At 47.0% G+C, this 25182-nt stretch overlaps 1 protein-coding gene across 2 annotated transcripts in view; it reads left to right on the top strand.

Annotated features, from left to right (window-relative positions):
* MYO5B (myosin VB) overlaps positions 1-25182 on the top strand; it is a 1021014-nt gene that overhangs the window by 869700 nt on the left and 126132 nt on the right. For both annotated transcript variants that reach the window (XM_085629682.1, XM_085629691.1), the window contains exon 23: positions 21681-21765. In XM_085629682.1, the coding sequence (XP_085485808.1) occupies positions 21681-21765 (85 nt within the window). The remainder of the gene's footprint in view (positions 1-21680; positions 21766-25182) is intronic.

Raw genomic sequence — 25182 nt, 5'->3', positions numbered from 1 at the left:
TGGCAGCGTGAAACCTATACAGCATTTGTCAATAGCCACCTTGGGCAGTGCTTGTGTATACCCATGGCGCGCTATAATGAGCACCGGCACAGAGCTGAAAGCGCGCTGTGTGCGCGTTGTACTAAAACACTCACATGAATGGATGTGTGTGGCAGCGTGAAACCTATACAGCGTTTGTTAATGCCACCTTGGGCAGTGCCTGTGTATACCGATGGCGCGCTGTAATGAGCACCGGCACAGAACTGAAAGTGCGCTGTGTGCGCGTTGTACTAAAACACTCACATGAATGGATCGGTTTGGCAGCGTGAAAACTATACAGCGTTTGTCAATAGCCACCTTGGGCAGTGCCTGTGTATACCCATGGCGCGCTGTAATCAGCACCGGCACAGAACTGAAAGTGCGCCGTGTACGCGTTGTACTCAAACACTCACATGAATGTATCGGTTTGGCAGCGGCTGAGGGGGGGGGCTTGCTTAATGAGACAGTGTGAGGAGCCATAGCCAGAAATACGATGTTGGTGCCATTCCGATAATAAACGGAGCCCTTTAAAGTTTTAAACTTGTGCCTTTCCATTTTTTGGGAGGGTGGGGGAGGATGGGGGAGTTTGTGCTGAACATGCGAGTCCGACTTTGTATTCTCCACAGTTCACGGGCCCACAGGCTAGAGTGCAATGGGCTGTAAGTCTGTAAGCAATAGAATGTGTACATATCTGTGTTAGAACTGTGGCTACACGCAAAACTGTGCGCGTGCTCTGTATATCAATTTATTGTTTTTTGGGTAGCGGCTTGAAACCCATTCAGTGTTTGTCAATAGCCACCTTGGGCAACGTCTGTGTATACCCATGGCGCGCTGTAATTTGCACCGGCACAGAACTGAAAGTGCGCTGTGTGCGCGTTGTACTAAAACACTCCAATGAATGGATGTGTTTGGTAGCGTGAAACCTATACAGCGTTTGTTAATAGCCACCTTGGGCAGTGCCTGTGTATACCCATGGCGCGCTGTAATGAGCACCGGCACAGAACTGAAAGTGCGCTGTGTGCGCGTTGTACTAAAACACTCACATGAATGGATCGGTTTGGCAGCGTGAAACCTATACAGCGTTTGTCAATAGCCACCTTGGGCAGTGCCTGTGTATACCCATGGCGCGCTGTAATGAGCACCGGCACAGAACTGAAAGTGCGCTGTGTGCGCGTTGTACTAAAACACTCACATGAATGGATCGGTTTGGCAGCGTGAAACCTATACAGCGTTTGTCAATAGACACCTTGGGCAGTGCTTGTGTATACCCATGGCGCGCTGTAATGAGCACTGGCACAGATCTGAAAGCGCGCTGTGTGCGCGTTGTACTAAAACACTCACATGAATGGATGTGTTTGGCAACGTGAAACCTATACAGCGTTTGTTAATAGCCACCTTGGGCAGTGCCTGTGTATACCCATGGCGCGCTGTAATGAGCACCGGCACTGAACTGAAAGTGCGCTGTGTGCGCGTTGTACTAAAACACTCACATGAATGGATGTGTTTGGCAGCGTGAAACCTATACAGCGTTTGTTAATAGCCACCTTGGGCAGTGCCTGTGTATACCCATGGCTCGCTGTAATGAGCACCGGCACAGAACTGAAAGTGCGCTGTGTGCGCGTTGTACTAAAACACTCACATGAATGGATCGGTTTGGCAGCGTGAAACCTATACAGCGTTTGTCAATAGCCACCTTGGGCAGTGCCTGTGTATACCCATGGCGCGCTGTAATGAGCACCGGCACAGAACTGAAAGTGCGCTTTGTGCGCGTTGTACTGAAACACTCACATGAATGGATCAGTTTTGCAGCGTGAAACCTATACAGCGTTTGTCAATAGCCACCTTGGGCAGGTCCTGTGTATACCCATGGCGCGCTGTAATGAGCACCGGCACAGATCTGAAAGCGCGCTGTGTGCGCGTTGTACTAAAACACTCACATGAATGGGTGTTTGGCAGCATGAAACCTATACAGCGTTTGTTAATAGCCACCTTGGGCAGTGCCTGTGTATACCCATGGCACGCTGTAATGAGCACCGGCACAGAACTGAAAGTGCGCTGTGTGCGCGTTGTACTAAAACACTCACATGAATGGATCGGTTTGGCAGCGTGAAACCTATACAGCGTTTGTCAATAGCCACCTTGGGCAGTGCTTGTGTATACCCATGGCGCGCTGTAATGAGCACTGGCACAGATCTGAAAGCGCGCTGTGTGCGCGTTGTACTAAAACACTCACATGAATGGATGTGTTTGGCAGCGTGCAACCTATACAGCGTTTGTTAATAGCCACCTTGGGCAGTGCCTGTGTATACCCATGGCGCGCTGTAATGAGCACCGGCACTGAACTGAAAGTGCGCTGTGTGCGCGTTGTACTAAAACACTCACATGAATGGATCGGTTTGGCAGCGTGAAACCTATACAGCGTTTGTCAATAGCCACCTTGGGCAGTGCTTGTGTATACCCATGGCGCGCTGTAATGAGCACCGGCACAGATCTGAAAGCTCGCTGTGTGCGCGTTGTACTAAAACACTCACATGAATGGATGTGTTTGGCAGTGTGAAACCTATACAGCGTTTGTTAATAGCCACCTTGGGCAGTGCCTGTGTATACCCGTGGCGCGCTGTAATCCGCACCGGCACAGAACTGAAAGTGTGCTGTGTACGCGTTGTACTCAAACACTCACATGAATGTATCGGTTTGGCAGCGGCTGAGGGGGGGGGCTTGCTTAATGAGACAGTGTGAGGAGCCATAGCCAGAAATACGATGTTGGTGCCATTCCGATAATAAACGGAGCCCTTTAAAGTTTTAAACTTGTGCCTTTCCATTTTTTGGGAGGGTGGGGGAGGATGGGGGAGTTTGTGCTGAACATGCGAGTCCGACTTTGTATTCTCCACAGTTCACAGGGCCCACAGGCTAGAGTGCAATGGGCTTGAAGTCTGTAAGCAATAGAATGTGTACATTTCTGTGGTAGAACTGTGACTACACGCAAAACTGAACAGTGTTTGTAGTGCGCCTCGAGGCGTGTGCACGCGGGGTGGGAGTTCTGCTCGGATTGAAAGTGCCACGCATGGCCCGGGTCCACCTGGCAGCCGTGACTCACTCCTTTGGGAAGCTTCTGGCACTGATGGAGCAGTACATGCGAGTGAGAGCGGGAGGAGCTTGTGAAGTGGGAGAACGGAGAAAAAGTACGGAAGGGGAAAAGGAAGCAAGGAGAGGGAGAAAGGGGCAAAGAGGGGGCAAAAGGAGGGTGCAAGGGAGGTACATGGGGAGCAAAGAGCGCGACCCCATGAGGAGAACAGGACACATGGAGAGGGCGAAAAGAGTGGGTGGGGTTACAGGTTATAGAGAAAGGCCTAAAGCGAGCGCTTACGGGAACACATAAGAATGCCATTAATCAAGCAGGATGGCTCTGTCTCCCTTCACGCCCAGGGAGGAGGGAGATGCGAGCAGAGCATCAAAGGGCTGGGTGAGAAGGGAGGGGGGAATGCAAGGGTCAACGCGGCGAAAGTGAAAGTACTCCAGCAGAGCATCAAAGGGCTGGGTGAGAAGGGAGGGGGGAAATGCAATGAGCAGAGGAGCAGCTGTGCACGTGCATGTGATCTCGTGCACTCAAGGTTTAGGCCAGCCAAAAGTGTGGGTAGCACTTTGAAATTCCCACATATAAAATGTCTCTTTCGAGCCTTTGGCTCGCGAGACCTAAAAAACACAGAGCGCTCGATACTGTGTACACTTGAATATTTGGTTCTTTCAAGAGGTCCATCGTGAAATCGTTTCTGCAAAGATGCGTGTTTTTTTTATTTTATGTAATACAACACAAAAGGCTCGAATGCAATGCTTCTCACTTCTACTTCTCACAGTTGGAAGTGCGAGCCCTTTGTAGGTCTTTCGATAGTGTGTTTGCTCCTTTGCAAAGAGGCCTTTTGTTGATACAATAATGTAAACAAGCATTGAAAATGCATTAGGTCTCGCCTTTCATTAAGTTAAAGCCATTTGCTTTGCTAATGGTATTGTATAGCGAAGCAAATGGCTTTAACTTAATAAAAGGCGAGACCTCTTGCATTTTCAATGCTTGTTATCTCTTTCCCTCGGTCATTCCTTCCGATACAGCTATTTCAGCGCCTGGATACCCTCACGGGTGATTAGCCGTGCTTTATAAGTCCATGTTTGATTTCTTTTCTCTCAGATATATATTTCAGAGGGCTGAATCCCCCTCACTATGCTTAAAGCAGTTTCTTACTCGGGATCCTTGGATTTTCTTACTCTTGGTCGTTTCAGGTAGTTGGTCCCTGATTATATTATCGTTCAAATTGCAATAAATTCAAGTGACCGTCAGTGTTTGCAGTGCAGCTACAAAATCATTTACAGGTTCCCCAGGCAGCTCTGCTGTTTGAAGAAACCTGTGTCTTTCTAACCCTACTGCCTTTGAGGGATTGAGGACAGTTGTATATTCATCAATGATTTCCGCTGCGTCTCCCTCCTTTTCAATTCCTATCTTTACTTCCTTCAAATTTCAAATGAGCTCTGGCGTTTCCCCTCCCTATGGATGGCACCGACCCTTGTGAGCACTTACAGCTTATGCCCAGTTCTGAATCCTCAATTTCCCTTTCTCACCCTTAATGTGCTTTCCTTGCATGAACCTCGAAGTGTTAAGTGCCAGCACGTTGTCACTATCAATGTCACACTTCTGTTGTTATGTGTGGGCTTCTGCTGTTCCCTAGGCACCTACCCCGCTGCTCGTAGCCGCATGTGGTTTCCTGTCCTCAGGACCCCTTGCAAACACCATAGCATGCCTGGCATCACCCTATGCAAGTGCCACAGCACTGACCCCGAATGCCCAGGAAACTGAGCACTGCACCTGAAACTGGTGTAACACAGGACCCAGCATGTACCATCGTTTACTCTCAAAAGGGCACAAATGCTGCAAACTCACAGCGCTGCACATTTTTGCAAAGCGAAGAGTGTGGGGTGCCTCTTCTACATTCCTTCCAGATTCGAGTTGCCGCTTCCATCGCTTTCTGACACCTTTCTCACTATACTGCCTCGGCGTGCTCGCTCTGTGCCCATCTGCCAGGCATATGGCAGCCCTTGTGTTGTTTACTAGTTCCTTACTTTTAATGTAATTCCATTTGGCATGTTTTAGGGCGCTCTCCAAGTATCAGTCCTAAGATATTAGCCTTGTTAGACACCATCATTGCTAGGAGTGAATAGAACTCTCTGGCTGCCTTGAACTTCGGCTGAGGCAGGGACTCCATCTAGGCGCACACAAGATATTGGATTTTTCTTCCTGTGAGTACAATTTTTTGGTCGGAGTTTTATATAGCGCCAACTAGACCAGAAGGTATCAGACCGCTTTACATGAGCACCGGTTGTGTTACAGACGGACACATTCATTTTATTCGGTGTCTTTTTGTTGGGCACGGGAAGATTAAGTGATTTGCCTAGAATCACAGAATGTTGAGAGTCCCTGACAAGACTCGAACTGGGTTCCCAAGCTTCGAGGTTGACCGCCCTAGCCTTTAGGCCTCATCCTCTCCCCTTCATACTGTGCCTGCCTCCCCATTTCTCTTCTGTCTTCAAATCAGTCTCTTGTGCTGGGGTTGAATGGAATCGTTTCACCTATACATCGGTATACTTATGCCTACGAGGGCTTCGAATTCTTGCGCGTGACCTAATGAATCCTAGTTACCAGAACATCTCAGAATACCTCAATATCGTAATTGGAACATTTCGGTTTTTTTTATCGGTATAATAATGCTCTCCAAAGAAGCCAATGGACATCTGCTCTTTTCTTTAGGACTACTGAAGACCAGCTATTGGTTAGAGTAAGCACGTCCTCGATGAAGTCACATTTGTTTCATTATGATGCACAATCAACAAACTGCATCACCATTGGGCACATTGAGGTTGTTTTAGGTGCTGTGCATGATGTTTGTACAACCCCGACCAGTGGCTACCAGAGTGGTACTCAACTGGACCAAAGCTTTTTTGAACTATGCCGCTGTACCACAGCATCCTGCCTCTGATCCCAAGACCCTGCGTACATTGGAGGAGGAAGAGATCCAGGGCTGGATGAGTGAGAGTTGGTTCACCCTTAGCATGAGTTGGTGTCAACAGGTGGGGTCTGACAGCTCTCTCTAGGAACCAAGGAGATGCTTATAATCAATGCCTCCGGGTGATTCTAGCCTGTATCAACAGGTGCAAACGTGGGGGTCTCGCTTGACGTTTATATGTAAATATGGTAGTCTAGTTTCATCAGTTCACCAAATCTTGTGGTCACTTATTTTGCCACCGTTCAAGTATGCAGCCCTGGATGTCAAGAGTAAAATAAAGCAACAACCGCTACAGCTATTGGTCACTAATGGATTTTTTGAGCATCATTTTTCAGGCTAAGTCTCTGGGATCACTTTAGCCAAACCCAAGGGAGAATGCATTGGCTATCAGTGGCATAGCGTATAATGATGGGGGCCCCCCTGCAGAAAATGATGAGGAGTTCCTGAGACTCCCATATTACACAGATGCTCATTGGCCATGGGCTGAATGTGGGCCCCGTAGGGTCCCTTGTGCTGCAGGGGCTGGGGGCGGGGCATGTGTTACACTCCTGATGGCTAGCTGTTGCCAAGTGCATCAGCTTTAAGACACCATTGATGACATTAACATGCTTGATCAGGGTAGTCCTCTTCACGGGGAAAGCAAGCTGGGCTCCCACATGACCTTTGACCCTGCCATCAGGTAGGTCGCCCCCCCAGCCGCCTGTCCCCTGTGTCGCTGCCCCCGCTGTTAGCTGTTGCCTGTTCCTGCCTGCTGTAACCTGAGTCCTTCGCCGTCCCCTTTTGCCTCCTTTGGTCTTTGCCCCCCCGTTTCTCCTGTTGCCTTGTGCCTTTACATTTTGTTGCCTGTTGCCATCTGTTTTGTACCACCTTTCTTTCCACTGTAGTGCCCCTTCTGCCCCCTTTACCCCGATTTGCCTTCTGTATCCTCTTCCCCATTTTCCACTCTGTGCCACCTTTCCCGCCGCTGCGCCCCTGCGGCCCCGCCCCCCGCTGTCCCCATTCGCCACCCCGCTCCCGCCTCCCAGCTGCTCCTCCCTCCCACAGCCCCTCATATGGAGGCCGCGCAGCGGCCGCGCCGCTGGCGCGCCTAAGGCAAGCCTGTCTGCGCCCATCCGCGCCTGGACCGTGCCCAGCGCCAGAACCCCCGGCCCCCGCCGAAGCCAAGCTACCCGACTGAGATACGACTCCGCCGCCCTCAACGCACTCAACACCGAACGACCACCCGCCTGCTACCGAGTCACCCCGAAGCGAACCCACGGACCCTTCACCTGTCAAGCCTGCAAATTCACCTGCCTCCGAACCTGCAGACCTCCCACCGGACCTAACATCGACAACAACCACCTCAAGTGTATCCTCCTCAACACCCGCTCCGTCCACAAGCACGGCGTCGAACTCTGGGACCTCCTCGACACAACAGCACCAGACGTCGCCTTCCTCACGGAAACCTGGATGAACGCCTCTCCGGCCCCCGACATCGCCATAGCCATCCCAGACGGCTACAAGATCACCCGGAAGGACCGCGTCAACCAAACCGGAGGAGGAATCGCCATCATCTACAGGAACACCATCAACATCACGACCAACGACGAAGACACACTCTCTGCCGCCGAACACCTACACTTCCAGATTCACACCGACCCCAAGACCACCCTTCGAGGAACGCTCATCTACAGACCCCCGGGTCCACACACACAAATCAGACCCCCCAGGATATAGCGGCATGGATTAGCAAATTTAGCGGCACAAATTTGGAAATTTAGCGGCACAAATATGGGAATTTAGCGGCAATTTAGCGGCGTTTTCTTTGGCAGTTTATCCTACAACAAACACAGATCTCTTTGTTTTTTGAGTTATTTAACACCATGAAGCTATGTATATTTGGTTTATTTACAATGTAGAGACTTTGTTTGTCTTCAAGACTAAAAATAGGACATAAACAGCATAGTTGGGAGTTTTGTTTAATAAAAAGAATCGATTTCTACCCAAAGAAACCCTTTTTGCAACATTAATCTATGCTCTAATGTTTGCTTTGCAGTGTGTATGCAGCTCTTTGATGAAAGTTAATACCTCGTTGTTCTATATTAGGACTTTAAGTTATCAATTGCAAAGAACAAAAGGACATCTCTTTTAAAAGCAGAAAACCTGCTGATCTATTTACATTATATGCACTCTGTAATCTACATGGTACACGTTTATGCAGCAGGCATATTAACACTCTGCACTACCTTCACATAAGTCAAAACATTAACTATACAAAACTTTAATCTCTCTCCACGAAGAACATTAATCACAAGAGTTAACTTTACATTTTTGTGAGGCCTGGTAATTGCCGGAGAAAAGGAACCCGGCAGCAGGTGCTTTAAAAACATAATAAACTTGCAAGTATGGTGCCCCCAGGAAGCCAGCACCCGGTGCGGTAGCACCGCTCGCACCGCCCTAGAGCCGGCCCTGGGTGCCAGATTAAAACAGGGTTTGATTGGTTGTGGTTTAAGACGGGGCAGGGTAAAGTGACATTTAGGGCTAGGCCAAGAGGATATAGGGCCTCTTCAGCGAAAGGTGGGTAGCGAGCCAGACCTGTTGGTAGGCCTTAGGTTTTTGTAAATGGCTATAAGAAATGGGCATGGCTTAGGGCCTTTTGTGGTGATGCTGATTAAAAGTGGGGGGTTTACATGCTGGTCAGGTAGCCTTAATGGGTCAGGTCCATGTTTATATACACACAGATATTTTAAAGATATTTGTAAAGTTAAAATAAGTGGATCAATCAATGTTCTAATAATGTATACTTTGCGGTGTGTATGCAGTTCTGGGATGAAAGGTAATAGCTCGCTGTTCTATATTAGGACTTTAAGTTATAAATTGCAAGCAACAAAAGGATGTCTCTTTTGAAAGCAGTAACCTGCTGATCTGTTTACATCCTACGCATTCTGTAATCTACTTGGTACACGTTCTTTGCAGCAGGCACAGAACCCTCTGCACTAACTTCACCCAAGTCAAACCCTGAACTACACAAAATGCTGATCTCTATCCAGGAAGATAATTAATCACAGGAGTTATGTTGACATTTATGTGAGGCCTGGCCATTGCTCGCGGAAAGAAACGCTGCGGCAGGTGCTTCAAAAGCCTAATAAACTTTAATTGACGGAGCCCCCAGGAAGCCAGCACCCTAAAGCCGGCCCTGAATCAGAGTGCAACGTATAACTATATACAATCTACAGCCCTTCTGCTGCGGCGGCCAGCACGGGTCGATCCTTCACTTTTATTGCCTGTGGAAGCAAATGTTAAGGGCGAGAGACGCCTCCCAGCTCACAGCAGCTTACCTGGGCCTCTGGGCCTCCCGAGACGACGACGACGACGATTCGACGATCCACCACCAGCCAGACAACGATACAATGACGATCCAGACCAGCAGCGCCGCTCCAGACCAGGTGAGTCGCGTCGTCATCGAGTCGTCAGCACTGCCTGCTGTGAGGACCCCCCCTTAACCCCCTTCTATTGGTCTATTGGACCCGTGGCAAGAGCCACTGGCCCAATAGAACAATAGAAGAGGAAGAGAGGCGCGTGATCTGCTGTCTGCTGCTGGATGGGGGTGGGATGCCGCCAGGATGCCAGGATTTCGCGGGCACTTTTGTAAAAATCGCGGCATTTTTACAAAAGTGCCGATTTCGCGATTTTTTTGCAAATCGCGAAATCGCGAAATCCTGGGGGGTCTGACAAATCAGCGAAACCATCGCCGACTTCATCAGCCCGCACGCCCTAGCCTCACCAGAATATATCCTCCTAGGGGACCTGAACTTCCACGCTCTACCCCATCTTCTCCGCCAGCAACCACGTCTCCTTCAGCCACTCCACCGGGCTACACTGGACCGACCACAGATGCATCCACTTCACCTTCAAAAAGACTACATCCCACCTCCGCACGCAACAAATCCCCCGCAGATGCTGGAGCAAAATCACCACAGACCAGCTCCTCTCATCACTGAGCCAGAACCCGCCAGCCGACACCGCGGACACCAACAACGCAGCCCACAACCTCGCACAGTGGATCACCAATTGCGCCGACGACCTCGCTCCACTGAAGAACCCCCCCAGGCGAGTTCCGCAACAGGAAAACCTCATAGTTCACCGACGCCCTCAAAAACTCAAAGAAATCCTGCCGAACCCTCGAAAAAACCTGGCGCCACGATCGGATTACCGAAAACATGACTGCCCTCAAGAACGCCACTCGCGAACACCACCAGCTGATCCGCACCACCAAAAGGGCATCGTTCAAAGAGCGGCTAGACAGCAACACCCACAACAGCAAGGAACTCTTCAGCATCGTCAAAGAGCTCTCCAACCCCAGCGCCAGCAACAACGACATCACACCATCACAAGACCTCTGCAACTCCCTCGCCACGTTCTTCCACCGCAAAATCACAGACATACACGACCGCTTCGGACCCCAGACTCCGCCTCCAGTCACCGAACCAACGACCCCCACCACCATCCTCAGCACCTGGACCCCCATCAGCACTGAAGACACCACCCACATCATGAACACCATCCACTCTGGCTCCCACTCGGACCCTTGACCCCATCACATCTTCAACAAAGCCGACATCATCATCGCACCCCACCTCCGGAACATCATAAACAACTCCTTCACGTCAGCCACCTTCCCTGAGAGCTGGAAGCACGCAGAAATCAACGCCCTTCTGAAGAAACCCGGAGCGGACCCCAAGGCCCTTAAGAACTTCCGCCCCATCTCTCTTCTTCCCTTCCCGGCTAAAGTCATCGAGAAGACCGTCAATAAACAGCTGACTGCTTTCCTCGAGGCAAACAACTCGCTTTGACCCGTCCCAGTCCGGATTTCGAGCCAACCACAGCACCGAGACCGCCCTCATCGCAGCCACCGATGACATCAGGACCCTGATGGACAACAGAGAAACAACCGCTCTCATCCTCCTAGACCTCTCGGCTGCCTTCGACACCGTATGCCACCGCACCCTGATAACCCGCCTCTTCAACACTGGGATGCAAGGAAAGGCCCTGGACTGGATCACCTCGTTCCTCTCCGACAGAACCCAGAGAGTCTGCCTACCTCCTTTCAGCTCAGTGGCGACCGAGATCAACTGCGGCGTACCTCAAGGCTCCTCGCTCAGCCCAACCCTCTTCAATATCTACATGAGCCCCCTCACCGCCATCGCACGCAAACACAACATCAACATCATCTCCTACGCCGACGACACCCAACTGATACTCTCCCTCACCAAAGACCCAGCCACCGCCAAAACCAACCTTCAGGAAGTAATGAAAGACGTCACAGAATGAATGAAACTCAGTCGCCTGAAGTTGAACTCAGACAAGACGGAGGTCCTCATCCTCGGACAATCCCCTTCCGCCTGGGACGACTCCTGGTGGCCAACAGCGCTGGGCTCTGCACCAAAACCCACGGAACACGCACGCAACCTGGGATTCATCCTGGACTCCCCCCTCACAATGACCAAGCAAGTCAACGCCGTCTCGTCATCTTGCTTCAACACCCTGCGCATGCTCCGTAAGATCTTTCGGTGGATCCCCACCGAAACCAGAAAGACCGTCACCCAGGCCCTCGTCACCAGCCGACTGGACTAAGGAAACGCCCTAAACGCAGGAACCACAGCCAAACTTCAGAAACGGCTCCAGCGCATACAGAACGCCTACGCACAACTCATCCTTGACATCCCCCACCACAGCCACATATCCGCCCACCTGGGAAACCTGCACTGGCTCCCCGTCAGCAAGAGGATCACGTTCAGGCTCCTCACCCACAAGCACAAAGCACTCCACGACAATGGCCCCGAATACCTCAACAACCGCCTCTCGTTCTACACCCCCACCCGCCAGCTACGCTCTGCCAGCCTCGCCCTCGCCACCATCCCACGGATCCGCAGAACCACCACCAGAGGAAGATCGTTCTCCTACCTGGCAGCCAAAACATGGAACTCCCTCCCCACACACCTACGACTGACCGAGGACCATCTCACCTTCAGGAAACACTTCAAGACCTGGCTTTTCGAGCAGTAGCGACTCCCCCCCCCCCACCCCCCCCCCCTCCCTCCAGCGCCTTGAGACCCTCACGGGTGAGTAGCGCGCTCTATAAATGTACTGATTGATTGATTGATCCCATTTAGGTCCTTGAGATAGTCCGCATACAGCTGGCTGGAGATATAACTAAATTAAATATGCTTCCATGGGTGGCACACTGGTTCAAGTGATGAGCCGGGTGATCGAACATTCTCTCCTTAGCCCTTTGAACATCTGAATCCCTTACCCTATTCAAACGCTGGTTATTTCAGGCACGTTTCTTGTGATGGCTACACGTGCAGCACCCACATGTCTTTGGGTATCGGGTGCCATGTCTATGCTCTGGCTTTACATTGTTTGCTTGAAAGTGGACCACACTCATGCCAGATTTTTAAGGTAACCAAATAATATAAATCTGTATACATTTGTTTAAAATGTTACTCCTTTACATGGTCAGTGGTCATCCTAAAGGTTTGGCTGGAACGTGATCCTCCCGGTCACCCATTTTATACACATGTAAAATGTGGTCAGTTGCGCTGCATATCTCTCCTTCCTCAGCTGGTGACGTCAGGTACCATCTCTAGAAAGGACCTTTCTTCAACCCTGTGTGTACTGGATGGCTAAGCCTCCAAATGCACAGATGGAGGTGGAAGCACCTTGAGGCTCTTAGGGACCATTGCATCAGTGGAGCAACAGAGGAGATGCAGGAATACCAACATGAGTACAGAATGAGTGCGCAGTAGTGCACTGCAGCTGCTGTTGGACACAGGAGGACAGCAGGAGATGAAGACCCCAGACATTCTCCAAGCCACCCTGCTTCCTTGTTGCCTTGCTGTCCATGCACTTTGCAACAAATATCCTCCATACTGCCCTTCTGTAAAGCACCCAGCACTGTGTTGCTCCTTAGCTATGTTCATGCAGCCACTGGGAGCGTCTAAATTGTGTTAGACGCTCTCACAGTAAACATGATGCAACACCGTGCCTAGTACAGCCCTAATGCACCGGAACCTGGACCACTGAGGAAGGCGGCTCCAGTCTGGTTAACTTTGTTTTTTCCTTGAACCACAACTCTCACTTTTTCTACTTGAGTGTCACCAGTTGTGGCTAACACCACACAGTGTGTACAGGAGGAACAGTCCAGCACATTGCAATATCATGAAGAAATGTCACTGTTATCTACATTGCAGTGGACCAACTCCTTCCAAATACAAAGTGGGGAAAAAATAAATAAACAGGGTAAACACCACTAGACTGACAAAGAGCCCCAATGATTTAAGGCATGACGATATTAACACAGACTTCCAAACCCAGAGTTCGTAACACACACGGTCAGACTTGAAGATAGTATGACAGGTCCCAATGCTCTGAAACACGAAGGTCTAACACCACTCGCAGACCATACGGCCCTAACACAGGTTTCTGAATCTTGAAACAGAAGCAAAAGGTCCCAGATCCCGGGGTGTCTACGAAAATAGTAACTGAGCCCTCGAGATCCTAACAAAAGATCCCAGACCAAAACAATCTAAAACAATCTCACAGACTCGGTGACCCTGACACAGTCTGTTTGTCCTCGAGAATGTAAAATACCTTTCAAGCCTTGATGATCTCAGCACATGCTTCCAGAGATGGAGATCCTGGCACTACCTCCCAAACTAAAGACAGTAACAGTAGCTTATAGATGCTGTCACAAAGTATTTGAGAATATTGCCAGCCACGATGTTCACCATGAGCACGCTCACCTCCTAGAGCACCCCTCACTATGAGCAATATTGTCATTGCTGACCAAAACTGTATAAAGAATCGAGTTCATATGAATCAACCAGGCTTCGTGAGTACGCAAAGCGCACACAGTTATTGCTACATTCTGTCATTACTTTAATTGTATCAGTATGTTTTTTCGGTTGTAAGTTACTAAATTAAACTCTACTACATCATATGGCACTACATCTCAGCCATTACATCCATTATCACTTCGTTGTTGAAGCCATTTATTTCCATTAATTTTAACACTGAATCAACCACCAGTTCAGTGACCCTACTGTTACCCTATATTGACATCAAATGTATTTAATTATATATTGTTTGTCAGCATTTTTGTATTAATTGTTCTTTTACCCCATTCTTTTTACTGCTTGATTTTTTAATTATTTAATTAATTTGTAATTTATGTGATTACCATACCCTAACGGTTAAAAATATGTAAGCATTTTATATTTAATTTAATAGTCTAAACATATTTCATACTATTTATACTATACATTAAATTGATTTATAATTACATTAATTTAATACCCTTACCTTACCGTTTAAATGCATATAATTATTTTGTAATTGATGTCATTTTATACAGTAACGATATCCTTTATGCATAATTCAATTTGAATAAAGAACAGTCTTAGCCTTTAAACATATTCAATTAATTTATAATTAAATTATGTTAGTACTTACTTTAACCATTAAATATAATTAATGTATATGTGTTTTTTAATGAGTAAACCCTTGCCTTTTAATATATATATATTTAGTTTATTAACCTAATCTTAGCAAAAAACTGTGTTTACATTTTTATTTTATCTTACTAACTTTACCTCACATTTTAAATATGTAAATTATATATATCATTGGGACTCCCCCACTCATGAGAACCACTTTGTTTGTAAGTGTATTATTTTCTTATTTGATTATTTAGTTTTGATTTGATTTCTTTCATTTTTTTTAACCTAACCATTACATTTCATTAAACATGAATTACTTTGAAAAAGAACTCAAGTTATTTTCATTTCCTTACCCTACCCTACACAAGACTTTGAAATATATGTTATTCCTTTAACATTAATGGTATCTATCAACTTAATTTTAACCTTTAAATATTTTTCAATATTTTGTATATTTCTTTAACTTGTTTGCTTTCAGTTAAAATTTAAATATATAAAATTGAAATGAATATAGTTACTATATTTTCGTGGATAAACCCTGAAGATAATTAATTCATGTAATATATATATGTAATATATTTATTAAAATTAATGTAATTAAATTTCATTTTGGTTATCAGGACCTCCATTTTAATCCACCCATGTACTGTCTGGTTGCATTCGTGTTTTTCTTGGGTTGTCTTCTCTTATTTGTTTTGGGTCCAAGTGCGCTCATACCCATTTCCATTTTGATAAAGGTGACACGATCCATTGATTCTGAACTGCTGTATGTCATCAGTAAAATGCTGCATGTTCAAGAGATTGTATCTAGAAACACAAATTTCGCTTCTATGTGAATAGATTTATGTTGTGCCATGGTTGTAGGTGATAGGCACTGGCACTCAATTTTGGGTACTGGAGCTCATTTTACATCATCAGACTAACTCCGAGCAAGAAAGAGATAGGGAAAAAAAGGAGAACGAAGAAGGGAGAATGTGAGGAAATAGTAACAAATTGTACCTGGAGGAGTGAGATAAAGAAACAGGAAGGGCAGGTGGTGGAAGGAAGTAGCATGAGTTCGGACCAAGACTAGGTAGCCCTTGTATAAGGCAACTCTGGCATTCAGCAGGAAGGGTGGGCACAATTGACGTTTTTAAACAGCCAGGGTAAGCGGATGTGAAACTGCAGGTAATTTTGCCTTTACTTCATCCGACTCCTGCGAATTGGATAAAAGTGGGGTTTGCAGAAGAAATATCCTGCAAAACAAGAATTCCTCTTTCTGGAAATTGAGGAATGCAAGGAATCCTTGTGCCGCATTAAGTTAATTACAATGGCCAGCCCCTGACAGTGCTCTTTATAGCTTGTTCCCCTACAGTGAATGTGGTGGTGCCTGCCTGCAAGCAGGACCCTGCAGGAAGGTTCTCCACACAGACGTTCCTGCTGAAGAAGTTGCATAAAATATCGTGAGGGGCCGGGCAATGAATCTTCATGCAGTAAGCATTAAGATCAAATCATTGAGCATGCCTTCATTGCACTTCGAAAAGCAGTGTGCTTTTTAGGTCAAAGCCTACCAGACAGCACAGCTGTCTGGTTGCGAAAGGACTTTTTGGAGACATTCTGAAAGCTTCCTTGGAAATGCATTCCTCCCATTGCTTCCCATTTGATTTGTAACTCACATTTGCTTGCTTTCTATTTTCTGCTATATTTGTTTTCGGCTGTCCAGCATGTATTTGTGCATTCCGTGACAATCTTGCCGGATACCGGGGGTGGGAAAGAAAAGGTGTTTTTTCAAGCACGAAATGTAAATGTCTGTAAATGAACTGTGCAAATATGCCATTTCCACACAATATCCTTTGTGCACTGGATATTTTTTTATCACAAACTGTATGTGCAAATGTAATAGTTATTTCAATTGAAAATGTGTTGCCTGTAATGGCCGTGCGCTACCACACCATGCATACTTCACTTTACAACACTCCAATCTAAAACACTCATCTCTACGGCACTCCACACCACTACACTCTACGACACTCCACTCTATGCCACTCCATACCACTTCACTCTAGGCCACTCTATGCCACTCCATGACACTCTACACCACACTACTCCACTCTACCACACTTCGCTCTAGGCCATTTCACTCTACACCACTCTAAGACACTCCACTCTACGACTCTCCAATCTATGACACTCGCTCAAGGCCACTCTACTCCACTCTACCACACTCTACTCCACTTTATGACACTCCACTCTATGCCACTCTATGACACTCCAATCTACAACATTTCAATCTACGGCACTCAGCTTTACAGCACTCTACGACACTCCACTCTACGACACTCCACTCTACGACACTCTCTACCACTACACTCTAGACCAATGTACTTCATTGCATGACACTCTACTCTACGACACTCCATGACACTCTACACGGCTGCTCTCTATGACACTTCACTCAACACCTTTTCAATCTACGGCAGTCCATTTTACAACCTTCCACTTTACAACACTCCAATAAATGCCACTCTATGCCACTCCACTCTATTCCACTGAATACCACTTCCCTCTTGGTCACTCTACTCCACTCTATGCCACTCCACAGCACTCTACACCACTCCATTCTACAACCATTTCACTCTACAAGACTCCACTGTACGCCACTCCATTCTATGCCACTCTAAGACACTCCACTCTACAACACTCCAGTCTACGACACTTCGCTCTACTGCACTTTACTGTACATCATACCACTCAACTCTATGGCAGTCCAGTCTTTGACACTTTACTCCACTGTCTACTACACTTCACTTCACAGGCACTCCACTCCATGCGTCCACGCCACTCCACTTTACAACACCTTACTCCACTCTACGCTACACCCCTTTACGCCCCTCCACTCTGCTCCACTTCAGAATAGGCCACTGTACAACACTATGAAACCTTAAGACACCTCACTCTACTCCACTCCACTCTACACCACTCTACACCACTTTACTCCACTCTACGAGACTTTGCTCCACTCTATCCAGAGGCGCAACTAGGCCAAATTTCGGGGGGCTACTAAAAATTTCGGGGGGTGGGGGGGGGGGGGTGCTAATTCTTCCAGCTAAGATGAAGGGGTGAAAAAGCAACAAAGCCTCTTTAACACGTAAATGGTCTATTAAGGACCTGTGAAGTACTCGGGTGCGGCTGCGATAAGCTCAAAAACTGTCTGTGTGTGTGCCCGGGAGGCTGTGGGCTGACACACACGACGGGGGGGGGGGGGTTTGCTGAAGCCCTTTGAGCCCAATGGACGTTGCGCGCCTGACTCTATCCCATTCCACACCATGCCACGCTAGTCCACTTTGCATTCAACCACTCCACTCTACCACACTTCTGTCCATGCCACTTCTCTTTACGCCACTCCACTCTGACACTCTACTCCATTGTATGCCACTCCACTCTATGACACTACACAAGTCCCTCTACCCCAACTCACTCCACTCTATTCTACGACACACCACTCCACTATTCCACTGTACGCCAATCTAAGCCTACCCACTCTATGACATTTTATGCCACTCCACTCTCTCACACGCTGCTCCACTCTACGATACTCTACTCCGCTCTAGGTCCCTCCGCTTTAGGCCACCATGCTGCATTGCACTCTACACCACTCTACTCCACTCCACGACACTTAACTCCACCCTTCAGCACTTTACTCTACGACACTCCACTCCACACCACTCTCCTCTAATTCACTAACTTTAAGCCATACTGAACAGCAGTCACACTGGTGTATGACATAGCTAAAACACATTGGCAAACAAGACCTTTTGGCTTTGCCAATGCTTTTTGTTTTGTGTTTCCTGCCTACGGAGCAGAAGACCGGGCGATTCCCACTCAGGGGTCTTAAAACAATAGACCAAATCCCTGCAGGAGAACGAAGAAGGGAGAATGTGAGGAAATAGTAACAAATTGTACCTGGAGGAGTGAGATAAAGAAACAGGAAGGGCAGGTGGTGGAAGGAAGTAGCATGAGTTCGGACCAAGACTAGGTAGCCCTTGTATAAGGCAACTCTGGCATTCAGCAGGAAGGGTGGGCACAATTGACGTTTTTAAACAGCCAGGGTAAGCGGATGTGAAACTGCAGGTAATTTTGCCTTTACTTCATCCGACTCCTGCGAATTGGATAAAAGTGGGGTTTGCAGAAGAAATATCCTGCAAAACAAGAATTCCTCTTTCTGGAAATTGAGGAATGCAAGGAATCCTTGTGCCGCATTAAGTTAATTACAATGGCCAGCCCCTGACAGTGCTCTTTATAGCTTGTTCCCCTACAGTGAATGTGGTGGTGCCTGCCTGCAAGCAGGACCCTGCAGGAAGGTTCTCCACACAGACGTTCCTGCTGAAGAAGTTGCATAAAATATCGTGAGGGGCCGGGCAATGAATCTTCATGCAGTAAGCATTAAGATCAAATCATTGAGCATGCCTTCATTGCACTTCGAAAAGCAGTGTGCTTTTTAGGTCAAAGCCTACCAGACAGCACAGCTGTCTGGTTGCGAAAGGACTTTTTGGAGACATTCTGAAAGCTTCCTTGGAAATGCATTCCTCCCATTGCTTCCCATTTGATTTGTAACTCACATTTGCTTGCTTTCTATTTTCTGCTATATTTGTTTTCGGCTGTCCAGCATGTATTTGTGCATTCCGTGACAATCTTGCCGGATACCGGGGGTGGGAAAGAAAAGGTGTTTTTTCAAGCACGAAATGTAAATGTCTGTAAATGAACTGTGCAAATATGCCATTTCCACACAATATCCTTTGTGCACTGGATATTTTTTTATCACAAACTGTATGTGCAAATGTAATAGTTATTTCAATTGAAAATGTGTTGCCTGTAATGGCCGTGCGCTACCACACCATGCATACTTCACTTTACAACACTCCAATCTAAAACACTCATCTCTACGGCACTCCACACCACTACACTCTACGACACTCCACTCTATGCCACTCCATACCACTTCACTCTAGGCCACTCTATGCCACTCCATGACACTCTACACCACACTACTCCACTCTACCACACTTCGCTCTAGGCCATTTCACTCTACACCACTCTAAGACACTCCACTCTACGACTCTCCAATCTATGACACTCGCTCAAGGCCACTCTACTCCACTCTACCACACTCTACTCCACTTTATGACACTCCACTCTATGCCACTCTATGACACTCCAATCTACAACATTTCAATCTACGGCACTCAGCTTTACAGCACTCTACGACACTCCACTCTACGACACTCCACTCTACGACACTCTCTACCACTACACTCTAGACCAATGTACTTCATTGCATGACACTCTACTCTACGACACTCCATGACACTCTACACGGCTGCTCTCTATGACACTTCACTCAACACCTTTTCAATCTACGGCAGTCCATTTTACAACCTTCCACTTTACAACACTCCAATAAATGCCACTCTATGCCACTCCACTCTATTCCACTGAATACCACTTCCCTCTTGGTCACTCTACTCCACTCTATGCCACTCCACAGCACTCTACACCACTCCATTCTACAACCATTTCACTCTACAAGACTCCACTGTACGCCACTCCATTCTATGCCACTCTAAGACACTCCACTCTACAACACTCCAGTCTACGACACTTCGCTCTACTGCACTTTACTGTACATCATACCACTCAACTCTATGGCAGTCCAGTCTTTGACACTTTACTCCACTGTCTACTACACTTCACTTCACAGGCACTCCACTCCATGCGTCCACGCCACTCCACTTTACAACACCTTACTCCACTCTACGCTACACCCCTTTACGCCCCTCCACTCTGCTCCACTTCAGAATAGGCCACTGTACAACACTATGAAACCTTAAGACACCTCACTCTACTCCACTCCACTCTACACCACTCTACACCACTTTACTCCACTCTACGAGACTTTGCTCCACTCTATCCAGAGGCGCAACTAGGCCAAATTTCGGGGGGCTACTAAAAATTTCGGGGGGTGGGGGGGGGGGGGGTGCTAATTCTTCCAGCTAAGATGAAGGGGTGAAAAAGCAACAAAGCCTCTTTAACACGTAAATGGTCTATTAAGGACCTGTGAAGTACTCGGGTGCGGCTGCGATAAGCTCAAAAACTGTCTGTGTGTGTGCCCGGGAGGCTGTGGGCTGACACACACGACGGGGGGGGGGGGGTTTGCTGAAGCCCTTTGAGCCCAATGGACGTTGCGCGCCTGACTCTATCCCATTCCACACCATGCCACGCTAGTCCACTTTGCATTCAACCACTCCACTCTACCACACTTCTGTCCATGCCACTTCTCTTTACGCCACTCCACTCTGACACTCTACTCCATTGTATGCCACTCCACTCTATGACACTACACAAGTCCCTCTACCCCAACTCACTCCACTCTATTCTACGACACACCACTCCACTATTCCACTGTACGCCAATCTAAGCCTACCCACTCTATGACATTTTATGCCACTCCACTCTCTCACACGCTGCTCCACTCTACGATACTCTACTCCGCTCTAGGTCCCTCCGCTTTAGGCCACCATGCTGCATTGCACTCTACACCACTCTACTCCACTCCACGACACTTAACTCCACCCTTCAGCACTTTACTCTACGACACTCCACTCCACACCACTCTCCTCTAATTCACTAACTTTAAGCCATACTGAACAGCAGTCACACTGGTGTATGACATAGCTAAAACACATTGGCAAACAAGACCTTTTGGCTTTGCCAATGCTTTTTGTTTTGTGTTTCCTGCCTACGGAGCAGAAGACCGGGCGATTCCCACTCAGGGGTCTTAAAACAATAGACCAAATCCCTGCACTTCGCTTTGCTCGTGGGAATTTCGGTCAGCCCTGTTTAGGCCCCTGCACAAACCTCTTTTTTGCAAGGTGAACTTAAGGTGGTGCAGGTAAGTGCCACAGAGCGCCTCTCTGCTGCTTTATATTCCGCGCCCCCAGGTGGAACGCGCAAGCAGCTGCCATCACAAACAAAACACCCCAGTTAAAGAGCAGCGGCGCGAAACGCGATCCTGGAAAAGAGACGGCGACCTCGCCACTCGCTGGCCTGCATCAGGAGGCGGAGACGGGAGCTAACACTTTCTCTTTATTTCTTTTAGAGAGTTTCAGATCTGGAAAAGGAGAACGCTCTCTTGAAAGATGAAAAAGAGGAGCTCAACAACAGAATCCTCTGTCGTTCTGAAGGTGAGAGGGAGATTTATGGCTGTGAATATGACAGCAACTGGCTGCGCTGGGCTTATCCTGGTCTGTTGTGGGTATGCGTTGGCTTTACGTTTAGAAGCTTTGCTGGCTGTGCTGCGGGCTCGGGCGGGCTGAGATTTGCTGGGAGTTGAACAAAGCCGCTGTGATTGCGTCTCTGTTTCATTACAATGGAATATGCTGCCCTGGATTGAATTCCGCATTGCTGCCTCTAAGGGCCCAAAGGGGCAGATTGAAGATATTGGGTGCCACGACGCATGCCTACATACTGCGTTCGCGAAACGTTTCGTTTCGCTACAAAGAGCTGTAAAGCCTCTATGACTGAGATCTTTGCTGAGATGTTTGGTTTTGATACTAAGAGAGAAAAGAAGCGATTTGTCAGGGCATAATATATGACTCTGCAACGTTTTTGTTCGAGATGTGTCTGGTGATAAAGTTTCGACTGAATAGTGCGGATTGGCAGAGGGGATGTGTGAGTGAGGTGCACGGCTGTGCAAAACCTTCCGACAGCAAAACTTTGTTTTTTTCTTTCAAAACTTTGTATGCTTCGCAAACTTTTGCAAAGATTAACAAATGTAAGTTGTGAAAAAAATATTCCTTACAATTATGTCTTGGGTAACAAAAACTCAGCAAAATCATACTCTTAGTGAATGAATTCACTCACACTTTGGCTTCTAATTAAGTTTAATGCAGTTTTGAAAACGTTGTAACCTTGACAAGGAGACACCATGAAAGGTGGGTGATATGAGGAGATCCTAATTCATGAAAGAGTTGTGATCCGGAAAGACACCAGAACAAATTAAGATACCTTTAGAAGTTTAATTAAGAGGGCTTGTTTAGCAAAACCCCATTCTGCGTCTTCAACAGGTTCAAATAGAGGACCACCCCAGGCTCTTATAGAATACAGGCCCACGCGTTCATAGAATACAGATCTGAAAAGACTATTTTATGGTGTGTCAATTGTCTTCATCAAACTGAGAAACACTTTCACAACCTTTAGACGAAGGCTGTTTATTCCATGTTTCCACCGGTGAATACTTTTGGCACTTTTAGTTTGTTTATATTTAGTCAAGACCAAACAGGTGGGTTCATTCAGTGCAAATAATGTTGTCTCATTCTGGTGTAGATGCCTTGGCGATCACTGTGGCTTCGCGGCCTAAATCTTTTTTCAGATTTACTTATGACATCAGCATATATCTGGAACAGGTGGTGTAAATCAGACCCAGTCTGATCATTTACGTATTTACGCGGCAGGATGAAAAACAGTTTACAGTTACAGGCGATCAACAGCAATGCCATAAAATTCCTACATCCTCTTACAAGGCCGCTGATCAATTCACTGGAGTTTCTACCATCAGGTAGTAGACATGTTACACCAATCTTACATCTTCCGACCCCAGTAGGGATAATGTCATTGAAAGTTTATCAATAAAGATAATGTCTCCACATAAGGGATGAAATATGAGCCGTAGCAGTAAGTGCTCTCTGGTACCAGGGTACCAAAATCAGCACTAGGTCACCTGAACTCAGTGTGAATTATCCCACAAATATCAGCTCTGACTATGTTCCTCAAATGTAGTCCTTTTGTCCAAGTATCACCTTTTCAGTTTCTGAGAAGTGCGTTTAAATGTAATAAGAAAATGTAGTTTTGTCCCTAAAGGCCATTTTTTTATTTTTATTCTCTACTTTTTGATCCCCAAATCGCCAGCTTGCATCACCAAGCACTCAGATGTGTAGATTGTGCCTGTAATGTCTGTCTGTACGTCATCACACTATCATTAACAAAGGGGGGGATTAAGGGCTTTTGGAGAGGTCCAGCATACAGTGCCCAAGCTACAATTCACAAAAAGGAGTATGCTGTTCCTCAAGGGTTAGATTGGTAAGAAAAAGAGAGATATATAAGAGAATGCATACCGAGAGGACAGTTATACCCATCACCTCCAACCAGTAAGGTGGGTCCTAAGGGGAATTCCCTATTTCGGAACTAGGGCCCTCACACACTCCATTGGAGTAGAGTGTCACTTTGTTCTGATTCATTATGTCAGACAAAACCGCCTCTCCTTTTTCTTTTACTCAGGTAGGAACCAGAGTTAAATAAAATTATAATGGTTACCTAACCTGTTTTAACTTTCACCCTTCACACACACCTACACTTTCTAGGCCCCTCACTCACACCTCACCAATTGGCAAGGAAGAAAAGATCTCCGCCAAAGAGCCCCTCATTGGGAGCCCGTTGGGGATTGCAGCGCCAACCCAACGAGGAGCAGGCCCAATGATGAAGCATGACACCTAGCTGGCTGGGTGTGTGAGGGCCCTAGTTCCGAAATAGGGAATTCCCCTTAGGACCCACCTTACTGGTTGGAGGGGATGGGTATAACTGTCCTCTCGGTATGCATTCTCTTATATATCTCTCTTTTTCTTACCAATCTAACCCTTGAGGAACAGCATACTCCTTTTTGTGAATTGTACGTCATCACACACCATAGAAATTCACCATATAGCAGGTATTTTACCGATTGAGTGCTATTAATAGCCACGAATATGACAAGAATGGCCACAAAAAATTCAATAATTAATATAATAAATAAATAACTTTAGTATTAAAATGTACATCTGTGAGGACAATAACAGGTTCAAAATATCCTTGGACAAATAATAAGGCATGTGTTTTTTTATCTGGTAATAACGTTGGTGATAAATATTAGGTGTTAGCAATGGGCATCGGGTCTCTAGTTGACAGTGGTTTTCACCCTATCCAAGTAGGGACCCTCACTCTAGTCAGGGCAAGGGAGTCACACAGCTAAGATAACCCTTCTCACCCCCTTGGTAGCTTGGCACACGCAGTCAGGCTTATCGCAGGGGCAATGTGTAAAGCATTTGAATCCACGCACACAGTAACACAGGGAAAACACTACAAAAGGAGTCCACACCAGTTTAGAAAAAAAGCCAATATTGATCTAAATAAAATAGGACCAAAATGATAAAAATCCAACATACACAAGTCAAAATATGACTTTTAAAAGATTAAGCAAGTTTAGCCCATAGACATCAATGGATGCTTTAGTCTTAGCACAAGGTACCTTAGATTGAACAATAATCACAGACAGTGCAAGGCTCAAGGGAGGTGAGGTGCCGGAAAAGCAAAGCAATGTGTTGGTTCCTTACTACACCAAGGAGATGATGTGTCTGTTCCTTACTGACAGGGGAGGTGATATCGGTTCCTTACTCGGAGAGGAGGTGATGCAATGGATTCCGAACATGCGGCCTAGGTTCCTTATTGCGGTGCGGTGTCAATGAAGAATTGGCGCCCAAGGACAATGCATTGAGAAGCCTGACATGCTGCGTCAATGCAACAGTGGTGAAACAGGCTCTGTGTTGACTTCACAGCCGCGAATCGGGCAC

The sequence above is a fragment of the Triturus cristatus genome, chromosome 2_1 (genome assembly GCF_964204655.1).
Source record: "Triturus cristatus chromosome 2_1, aTriCri1.1, whole genome shotgun sequence".
Classification (NCBI taxonomy): Eukaryota; Metazoa; Chordata; class Amphibia; order Caudata; family Salamandridae; genus Triturus; species Triturus cristatus.
Note: the sequence above shows the minus strand (reverse complement) of the source record. Positions and strands in the feature narration are given on the sequence as shown.